General features: G+C 59.5%; 1 protein-coding gene across 1 annotated transcript; it reads right to left on the bottom strand.

The window, feature by feature from the left end:
- Positions 1 to 787: 787 nt before the first annotated feature.
- On the bottom strand, positions 788 to 10,201 carry GMIP (GEM interacting protein). Its single transcript, XM_061188600.1, has 21 exons — positions 10,073 to 10,201; positions 9,004 to 9,088; positions 8,467 to 8,542; positions 8,297 to 8,354; positions 7,875 to 8,000; positions 7,719 to 7,783; positions 7,503 to 7,610; positions 6,974 to 7,054; positions 6,720 to 6,890; positions 6,493 to 6,630; positions 5,947 to 6,134; positions 5,613 to 5,719; positions 5,449 to 5,538; positions 5,053 to 5,130; positions 4,830 to 4,984; positions 4,419 to 4,607; positions 4,173 to 4,310; positions 3,874 to 4,070; positions 3,156 to 3,543; positions 1,718 to 1,784; positions 788 to 1,583 (listed from the first exon to the last, which is right to left on the bottom strand). The coding sequence occupies exons 1-21, from the start codon at positions 10,089 to 10,091 to the stop codon at positions 1,210 to 1,212; spliced, it is 2,898 nt and encodes a 965-aa protein (XP_061044583.1). The 5' UTR covers positions 10,092 to 10,201; the 3' UTR covers positions 788 to 1,209.
- Between the last annotated feature and the right edge of the window lie 352 nt (positions 10,202 to 10,553).

Below are 10,553 nucleotides of genomic sequence, written 5' to 3'. Positions count from 1 at the left end.
ACAGGGTAGCCCGGAACTGCAGCTCCCCTATTTCCTCTGCGCCTCGCGTCTCCTCAGTAGCCCCTCTCCACTTCCGGCGCGGGACCCCCACCCCGAGTCCCCGCACACCTCACGCGGCCGCAGTTTTGGGCCTTCGCGGGGCTGAGTCACTCGCTGCCCGAGATTTCCCGCCGTGACCTGGCGCCGCCCGGGCCCACCTCCGGGTGGTCTCAGGGTCGGCGCCCCTGCCCCGGCCCCACCCCGCCCGCTCCCTCGTGTCCAATCCGTCGCCGAGTTCTAAGCCACGCCCTGATCCGACCCGGCTCCCACCGCCGCGACCCCAGCCCCTCCTCGGCTATGCAGGCCTAGAGCTACCTCGCGCCGCGGCCTCCCTTGCCCCGCCGACCTCTCTGGCCCCAGCTGACTCTCCGGCCGCACTCAGGTTTCTCGAAATCCCGCCCCCGGCAGCGCTGTTCCCTGCCCGGCCCACGCCTGTGGCGGCCCTGGACTCCCACGGCCCAGAGCACACAGCCCCATTGTCTCGGTTATCTGCACTTAGTTATGTTTGTTTGATTGTGCAGGACCGGATCGCACGCTGAGCTCCGGGAGGGCCGGCCCGGTGTGACTCAGCCAGGTGCCCAGGCCCAGCCTCTACTGCATGTAGGTGCTCAGGGGTGTTCTGAGATGAAAGAAAGGGGGCTTTGGTTTCCGTGGTCGGTAAAATGGGGCGAAAGGATGCTGCCTCACCGACCTCTCTCCTGTCACCCTTCCCTGGCAAAGAAAGACACTCAAGGGTATAAAGGACACAGTTTATTCAGAGGCCACCAGACCCCAGGCAGGATGTTGAGTCTGGGTTGCCCACACCCTCCAATATATCTGGTCACTTGGGATCAGCTAAGGAGGCAGACAGAGATGGGGGAGTGGCAACAACCAAAGTAGCAAAAAGCACCCCTATCCCAGGGGTCAGAGACTAGGGTGGACCTCAAGGATCCCATGATCTGTATTGACCCTGAGTGACCTCTGAACCTGAGTGGCCCTGTCGCTTGACATTGACCTGTGTCTAGTGGGGGGGGGGGGATCCTGGTACATTGCTGCTGAAGGGGTTTTAGTTCTCCCCTAGGCCATGTAGTCTTTCCCCATAGGAACTCCCCAGACACCCCAACATTGAACTCCTGGGATGTTGGGCCCATCTTCTCAGTCCTGGGCTTCTTGGTCAGAGTGCTGGGATAGTCAGAAATGGTCCTCAGCTTCCTCAGGCTGGGTGCCTGGGCAGCAGGTGGCCTTGGGCACAGACTCGTTGTGCAGCTTGGAGAGTAGCCGGGCCGTCTCCTGCGTGATCTCAAAATGCTTGGGCAGTGGGGTGCGGCGCAGAGGGCTGCCCTCACGGGAGGTGGCGGCAGGGCCGGGTCTTGGCCTCCGCAAGCTCCCTTGGGGCACTGATGTGACAGGGGTCTCCTCGCACAATTTGGAAGCCACCAGGGCCAAGCAGGACAGCTGGTGGGTGACAGGCCGTACACCCCCCCGGGGATACTTCACTGGCTGGCGGCTGAAGTGGCCACGGGACTGTGTCCCCAGGGGTGAGTCCTCAGGGCCTTGGCTGGACACTGTGGGATAGGGTGGTCAATGCTGAGCACCCCTAAGTCCTCTGGATACACCCCCCCCATTGTCATCACTCAGCCAAGCTACCCCAAGGCAGGGGCAACCCCAGAACCCCTGGGCTACCCCACAACACACTCACCTTCCTCTCCCTCATTTTTGGTGTCTTTGGTTACTTCCTCTTCCTGGTCCCTCTGCAGAGTTGGAATCTGCAAGAAGAAACCCAAGAATGCGACCTCCAGCAATAAAATGCCAGTTCTTCGAGACTCGTAGACATGCAAAAGTTCCCTTGCAGTTTTGATATCTGGGGAGAGATGATGCCCTTGAGAGTGTACTGCTTGTCCTCCTGTGAAGAGCATTGTCATTAATCTCAACTGTGGGCTCTGTGAGGGCAGGAATGCCTTTGTTCAACGGAGGACCAGCCTGGAAAGTGACAGCCTTCTCTGCATTAGGAATGGGTGAACTACCGGTCTTCATCCTGCTCTACTTTCTGCAATTTCAGGCCTGCTTTTTAGCTTATCTGAATATCTTTTAGTTCATCCTTTAGCTAAATGCTAATAGCAGTTGGAATTCTTTCTCTGTGTCCTGAGCACTTTCTGAGGTATTCCAGTTCTCAGAGTCCCACACCTCACCAGCAGCAGCTTTCCCAGCTCTGGGGTGCTGCAGGAGAGATCCTAGCTCTCGGGAATGGTGAGTGTATCAGGATCTGAGGGTCAGGAAGCCTCCCCTAAGAGTCTCATCTGTAAATGGTTTTCATTAACAGTATTTACCTCTTAGGGCAATTACTATGCAAGCACCCCTGCATTGTAGGCGTGCAGTCAATGGAGGCTTGCACACCCCTCTTTGGCCTTACTTCCTTCCACCTTCCCCTCACTCATTCATTACAGCATGGGGCTGTGCCCTGAACACACCAGGCATGGTCCCACCTCAGGGCCTTTGTACTGGCTGTTCCCTTTGCCTGGAACACCCTTCCCCTGATCTCCACCTGGCTTACTCCCCCCTCACATCCTTCCAGTCTTTGCTCAAACCCATCTTCTCCATGAGACCCACTCACAGCATCCTATTTACTGCTACAAACTGCCCACCACCTCTCACCTTGGTGCCCTTGATGTCCCCTACTTCACCCTACCCTTTCTTTTTTCTACAGTATTCATCACCTTGTAACATCCTGTATAACTGACTTTGTATCATATTTCTTACTTATTGTTGGTTTCTTTCCCACTAGAAGGTAGGCAACCAAGAGGATGGAGTCTTTGAATATTTTGCTAACTGATGCCTAGAACAATGCCTAGAACAACACTTGGCACATAGTAGGTGTTCAATAAATATTCTGTTGAAGGAATGAATGGTATTCATGTTAGTATCTCTGCAAGGCTCTACCCTGTTGTTACTCCATTATTTCCCACCACTCCATTCCTTACCTTTCCTTTCAGAATGAGTGCAGGGTAAATAAGGAAAGGAGAAAGGGAATGAAATAGAAAATTTTCAAAGGAAAGGAAGGGAGGAAGACAGGAGAGAGAGTGAGAGGATTAAATGGAGAGAAGGCTCTCCCCATGTCTGTGGGCCCAGCAGGTTCCTACCTCTGTGGGCGTGGTCTCGGGATGCTTCTCCAGGGCACTAAGGGGCATGGTGTCTGGGTTGGGGTCCGAGGCTAGGGATATGGGCAGGGCGTCCAGGGCAGGTTGTGAGTGTGGTGGCTGGGGGCTGGTTGGGAGGGTCGTAGGGGGTGGGCTGGGGTCTCGGGGCAGGGGCTCAGTGGCCAGGAGGAGGTCATCAATCCCGAAGATCTGCTCATAGTGTACAATGAGGAACTCGATGAGCTGGGCCTGGTGCACGGAGTCTAGCAGGCAGGTGACAGGGCCGGCGCTGGCTACCCCTGGACCGTCCGGCAGCCGCAACAGTGTCGGCCCAAACACAATGCCCAGGTTGTTGGCAGACATCTTGTTCTCCTCATACTGTGCAGCCACCCTGGGGACAGTGTGAGGAGAAGGGTCAGGGCACAGAGGGTATGGTTATTGGTCATCGGGTAGGATCTGCAAGCCAGGCTAGTGGCGACTTGCCCAAGTCATGGGTAAGTGGTCCCAGTCATTGTGTACGACCAGGAGCCACATGCCTGGTGATGGGGGTCAGGGGTCAGCATCCAAAGTCAGGAGTCATGTATTAAGTTTCAGAGCTCAGAAAACACATTCAAAGGCCAGAGGTCAGTGTCAGGGGTCAGTGGTCACATGTCCAAGGAAGGAGTCCTGGATCCGTGCCTCAGGTCAGAAGTCACGTGTCAAGGTCAAGGACAGTGCACACCTGAATAGATGGGCCACCAGGTGCCGCAGGGTGTTGTAGTTAGAGTCAGGCAGCTGCACCAAGAGGGTCTTCAGCGAGCGGATAACCTCAGGGCTGGGGCTGGGGGTCCCAGGGTCGTGCCCAGGGTCTGCATGCAGGGTCTTAGCCAGAGAGATGAAGGCGTCGTAGAGGTGGAAGGGGACCACGGGGTCAGTGAGCTGGGGGTGGAATGGCAGGGGGGACATGGGTGTGGGTGGGCTGCAGAGGGTCCTCAGTCTGAGCCCACCCGGCCTCTGACTCCTGAGCTGCTGAGCACCCACCTCCTGGAGGAATCGCTTGAGAACACTCGAGACGTCGTGAGGCGAGTTCCCTGACAGGTCAACCAAAGCTCGGCCGTTCTCAAAAGCCTGGCACAGCCGTTCCACGCGGACCCGGGACCCGCTGACCCTATAAATGCCCTGAAGGGCAGGGGTGGAAAGTTGGACAGCTGGCTTGCAATCTGGCCATTGAGAGGGCTGGGTCACTCACTCTTGGGGGTGGTCAAGGGTCAAGGGTCAAGGCGGCACCTGCACACTCAGGGCGCGCTGTTCTATCTCAGTGGTGCACCTGGTGATCACAAGGGGCACCTCCTCCGGGAAGTCCCTGGGCAGTTGCAGGAAGTTGACCCCAAAGAGGGGGGTCCGGGCTGGGAGCCGCTTATGTCCGCAAAGGATCAGTAGAGTCTCGAGGCAGCGCTTGTGGCAGGTCAGAAAGCACTGAGGGAAAGGTCACAGGGTCAGGGAGGTCATCGGGGGTCAGTGGGGGAAGAGAAGGTCATAGGGATCCTCAGGGAGCAGGGGGCTCATAGGAGATCATCAGATCAGGGCAGGTCCCAGGGGTGGGAAGGTCTTAGGGAATCTCAGGTCAGAGAGATGCCTGGGGTCAGAGAGGTCACTGGGGTTCAGCAGAGGTCATTAGGTCATCGGCCCAGGCCACACCTCCTCGCACTCGGTTCCGCTGACCATGAAAGCCTCGCACTCTCGGCACTTGGCTGGGCCCCGCAGCCGCCGCAACCGGTGGGTCTGGGCCGCATTGGACAGTGTCCACTTCTTGAACGGGGTGCCTGGCCCGTTCTCCAGCCCATCTCCCAGGTCTGCAGGGAGACAGGGTCAGGAGTGCCCAGTCCACCCCCACCCCACCCCTACCTGCTTCCAGCCTCACCAGGGTCTCGCTCCTCAAAGTCATCTGAAGATTCAGTGCCTGTGGACGAGACCTTCACCAGCCGCCTCGTGCCAGAGCCTGGAGTCAGAGGGTTACAGAGGTTGGGGGTTACAGAGGTCATGGGGAGGCTCCAAGGCTAAGGAAACATTCCTGGTTTTCGGCCTTCCAAAACCACCCACAGATGCCCTTGGGGAAAGGGTCAGAGGTCAGGAGGGGGTGGGTCAGACAGGTCAGGAGTTAGGGGTTGAAGAACCTGGGGGGTGGTTCAGAAGTTGCATCAAGAGAACAGGTCAGAGGCTGAGAAAATAGGTCAGGGTTGCAGGGTAGGTCAGAGGTCAAAGAATGGGTTTGAGATTGAGGGTCAGAGCCTGGCCAGGGGCTGGAGGATGGTCCCACCTGGGCTGGAAGTGGGAGAGTCCTGGGACCGAGACTCGCTGCCACCACCCATGCTGTCCACATCACTGGCCAGAGTGGGGCCCAGAGTTCCTAGGAGGGGACAGGTCAGTTAGGTAGGGCCTCCTGCCCCAGCACCACTCCTGCCTGCCCTTCACGGCACTCACCCTGCCAGCCTGTGCCAGTGTCCTCCCAAGGGCCTGGCTCAGCTGCACTCTCATCCAGCGGTGGAGGTGGGGCTCCAGAGAGCTTCTTTCTTGTGTCCAGAGGGGAACTGAAAGGAGAGGTTTGAGGGCTCTGATAACCAGGAAACTGGCCTGGGATGACATCACCCTGGCATCCCTTTTAGGCCCCAACTCCAGGTACTTGGGTCTGCAAGCCCTTATGGCCATGAGCATCGTGGCCCCCAGTGCAGTAACCCCAGATTCCCAACTCTCCCACGTCTGGGACAACCCCACCCACCTGCTTGGCTCCTACCTGACCCCGCTCCTGGGGACCCACCTGTGCGTGAACTCCTGGAAAGAGAAGGCTGGTGGCAGGGGCGGCGGGGCGTCGGGCCGCAGCGCCCTCACGAACTCCTGGTATCGCTGGCCCGGCTCAAAGGGCGCGCAGCACTCGGCCAGGGCGGCGAAGGCGCGGGGGCCGCGTTCTGCCTGAGCCCCTCGCAGCCCGAACAATCCCAGGGTCACCTGTGGGGCGGAGGCCTCAGGTGAGAGAGGGGCTGGGCCTGGGAGCCTGGGGCGTGGCCTGACCCTGAGAGATACCAGCTCGGTCCAGGCTTGGGGGCGGGGCCGGGCAGTGGGAGGCGGCTTAGGGACAGGAGCGCGCAGCTGGGGTTGGGGGTGTGGTCAGAACCAGGGTGGGTCATCTTGGGGGTAGGACCCCCTGGGAGGGGGCCGAGGGGGAAGTGCAGTCAGGGTCTGGGGGCGGGAACTGGCTGTCCAGCGAGAGGGAGCGGGTCCTGGTGCCCTGGAGGCGGTTTAGGGGCAGGGGGCGCCCAGCCGGGGCGAATGAGTGTGGTGGGCAGCCGTCGGGTTAGGGTCTCACCCGCCTCAGCACTTCGTCCCCCTGCAGCACCAGTTTGCGCACGTGTGATACGATCCGCTGCTTGGCGGCCTCCAGGTCCTGCTGCCGCACATTGGCCTCGCGGACGCAGGCCTGGTACAGCGCCTCGGCCTCCTGCGCCTGGAGGGACCAACGCAGGGAGCGTGTGTGGGACAGATCGTGGGACCGGGGGCGCCGAAGCACAGCGGGGCACGGGGCCGAGTCCCCACCTTGGCCTGGGCCTCCTCTCGCGAGCGCCGCCGCCGCTCCTGCTGCTTGTTGGGTCCCGGCTGGGCCTGGGGGGCCGGGTCTTCGGGGGACGCCTGGGAGCGCACCCGGAGGTCCTCGCTGCGCTGCACATACTGGAGCTGGGCCCGCCGCAGTGCCTGCACCGCCTCGTTCTGTGGGCGGAGGAGGGACGCGGTCACTGCTTCTTCATCTCCTCCCCCAGCCCGCTTCCCCAGCCCCCCACCCTAGACCTTACCATCCGCTTCTGCTCTTTAATCCACTGTTCTTTAAACTCCTTCCGCCACTTCTCAATCTCAGTCCGTTTGGCAGCCAGGGGCTGGGAAGGATGGGGAATGGGGATGCTGCCTCAGGGCTACTCGATCATTCCATTCACTGGGGCCACATGTCTTTCATCCTCTGGACCCTTTTCTGGGTCTGCACTCTCTCTCTCCTGGATCTTCTCACCCAGAAGACCTCTGCCCTCCCCCAGCCCGGTGTCTCCAGAAAGAGTCTCAGTGGTCACCTCCATCCTTTGTGCCTGGACCCAAAGATGCCAAGGCTCTCTTCCTGGGCACACTTGGCACCTCGCCCCGTGGCCCGCAGAAGAACAAAAGCACGGTTTTGCAATAGCACAGGAAGCCTGGTTCGAATCTCTGCTGGGTAACCTTGGGCAAGTTCCTCAGCATCCCTGGGTCTCAGCTTCCTCATCAGCAAATGGTGCTGATGGTAACGGTGCCTTCCTCCAGGTGGTTGTGGATGGAATAATGCATGAAGGGCCCCCTCACCTGGTAGTAGTCTCTTTTCTGCTGGGCCACTGTCTCCATGGCCAGGGCTCCCAGGCTGAGGTCGTGCTCCAGAAACAGGGTGTAGATGTACTGCAGTGGCATGTGGCTCTGAGGGTGGGGAGAGGCCGGCTGGTGTTGGAGGATGCTAAGGATCTAGGGGTATCTGGCTGGGGTTCTGGAGGGATTGGGCTCTGGAGGGAGTGTGCTCATGGCTACCTGCTGGTGGATGGACACCTTTCCAGCCTCAGCAATCTTCATGATGCTTTTGGCAAACTCCATCTCTGGGGGCAGACAACAGGGGTCTGAGTCAGGCAGGGTGTGAGCGCTGCAGGGTCTGGGCAGGGCCTGGGACCCGGTAGGAGGGGTCCTCACCATGGCTGGCTCTCTTCTCAGTCCAGGCCAGCAGCTCCTTGGCGTAGCGGCTCCAGGTCTTAGCATACTCCAGGGCTGCATCCACACCCCCCTTGGTCCGAATGAGCCGCAAGTCCAGTTCCTCCCCTGAGGCAGACGGTTGGACCTCTGACCTCTGAACCCTCCCGTGGAAGCCTTCCCTGAGCCCTCAAACCAGACCAGTGGACCCTGTTCTACACCCTATGGCTTCCCCAAACACCCCCTTGTTTTCATTTGTCCAGGTTGTTTTACACTGATTCTCCACTCAGACTGGGGGCTCCCTGAGTACAGGGGTTCAGATCTGTTGTGTGCATTGCCGTGTCCCTGGTGCATGGAACAGGCAGTTGATGATGGAAAGACTCCTTTCTGCCCCCACTACTCCCCTGGCCTCAAAGCCCCCCTACCTGTAAGGGGTGCAGGATCCTCTGGGGAGGGACCACTCCAACGGTTGGTTTCACTCGTCTGAGTGGGAGGGAGACAGCATTCAGGAACAAGCAGGGCAGGGGCTCCACCTTCCTCAGATCCCCCTCCTCCAAGGTCCCCTCCTCCCTGTCCCCTTGGTCCCGTCCCTCACCAAAGTGGCTGTGGGGGTCTTGTCAGGTTCTGGGTCTCCTGAAAGCACAGGGTCTCCAGCCAGCATCTCAAGGGTCCTGGGAGGTAAGGGTGTCAGGATGCCACCCTCCACCCAGTCTGTCCCACCTAGGGGTGCTGGGGGCCCCAGGGCAGTTTGGGGATGGTCCTAGATATCACCTCTGTGACATCTATTGTATCTGGGAGTCCTGAGGGATGGGGCTTTAGGGGGGAAAGTAGGTGAGCTTTTTTTTATGGGACTTGAGATAGAATTTGAAGGATCCCAGGTAACTTTGGGGTTCAGAGTGGGATTATAAAGCTCTCAAATGTTTTAAGGGGTCACAAAGGTCACAAGAAGGATACATGGGGGCCCTAGGATCACTTTGGGGATTTCAGGTGGATTTGGGGGGTTGAATTTTGGTATATTCAGGTGTTTTGAGGATCCAGAAGTTGCAGGTTCCTAATGGGGTTTCAGGCACCTAAATGGTTAGGGATTTGGGGGATCCTGGTGGAATTTGGGGTTACTCAGGCACAGACTCACACGTTCCCGAGTGAGATCTCGAGGTTGTCCAGGCTCCGGAAGATATCACTGTACCTCTTCCTGCTCTCAGGAGCTGAGGGTAGCCCTTGGGGAGGGGAGTATCACACATGGGCCAGCGGAAGCCTCCCCCCACCCACCGCACTTTGGCAGGTTGTTTGGAGGGTCGGGGCGGGGGGTGGGGGGGGGAGAGAGAGAGAGAGAGAGAGAGAGAGAGAGAGAGGGAAAGGGAAGAGAGAGAGAATTCTGTTCCCATGGGGAGTATAGGATGGTGTGGGTGTCTGAGCTGGGATGGAGGGAGTGTGGGCTTGGGTGGGGCCCGACTTGGGACAGGCAGATGGACTCAGGCACAACCCAACACAGAGACAGCTGCTTAGAGGAGCAGAGACACCCACACATGCATGGGCCCAGAAGCAAAGCGACAAAACAGACGTCCTAGATACAGCCACACTGTCTCCCGGGACAGAGCCGGCTTGACAATGGAACCACATGGACCTCAGCCCAGACAGATGGAAATACACGTGGGACAGAACGGCACATGGTCTGCCACAGAAACACACACAGGCAGCCTGAAACCACAAGAGGCATAAAGACCAAATGACAATCAATATGCAAAGCAGAGACACAAAGACAGGCGGAAACGAAGTCGGACCTTGCCACATTTCTGTCGCAGGCACCACTTCTAGGGCGCCCAGATCAGCATGTTCCCCTCCCCAGGCAATGGAGTAGCCGGGTGGGGATCCTGCCGCGTTGCCCTCTCCATCAGCGGTCGTGACACCCTGCCCCCATCACAAATATCAGAAGCAGAAGCGGCCACTTCCCCTTCCTGGGCCCCCTCCCCCAGGCATCCGGGGTGAAGACTCCAAAGGGGGAGGGGGGATCAGGGACTGGTGTCCCGGGCCCCCCTCAGCTTGGGGGTTCCCACAGTGGAGCATCCCCGTGTCCTTCCCATTCAGGAACTCCTCTCCCGGCTCTCTGGACAGAGAGGGATAGGCGGGGCCCCTCATTGATTTAGGAAGTAGGATACCGTCGGGGAAGGCCCCTCTCTGATCCCGTATCCCGGACCGCCTACCCGGCTCTGTTGAGTCCATGGTCCGGCCCTAGGATCGCTCGGCTGGGACGGGGATTGGGACGGAATCGCGCGCCGGCGCCGGCGGGGCCCAGCCCCGATTTCCTGCCGCGGCCGCCGCTGCCCGGGTTCCGCGTCGCCCCGCCTCGCGGAGGCCCCGCCCCCAACCACGCCTCTGCTGGTCGGCCACACCCTCTAGGCAGGGAAGCGCGGACCACGCCCCCTGCCTGAGCGGCTGGGTATGCGGCTGGGCCAGGACCTAAGTGACCTGCCGAAATGACTCCATCCCGGCCAGGGTTCCCCTCCCCATCTTTGCGGGGTCCCCAAACCCCAGCACACTCCCCTTGCAGTGAGTCCACAGAGTCTGCCTGGCCTGAGGAGCCTGTCCCAAACCTTTCACGTTCTACGACCCAATGACGCCCCTGCCCAGGGGTCTCTTGGACCTCTGAACTCATCCCAACCTGGCTGGGGCAATGGGAGCCCC

The sequence above is a fragment of the Eubalaena glacialis genome, chromosome 4 (genome assembly GCF_028564815.1).
Source record: "Eubalaena glacialis isolate mEubGla1 chromosome 4, mEubGla1.1.hap2.+ XY, whole genome shotgun sequence".
Taxonomy (NCBI): domain Eukaryota; kingdom Metazoa; phylum Chordata; class Mammalia; order Artiodactyla; family Balaenidae; genus Eubalaena; species Eubalaena glacialis.
The sequence above is the reverse complement of the archived record's forward strand: the minus strand, read 5'-3'. Positions and strand labels throughout refer to the sequence as shown.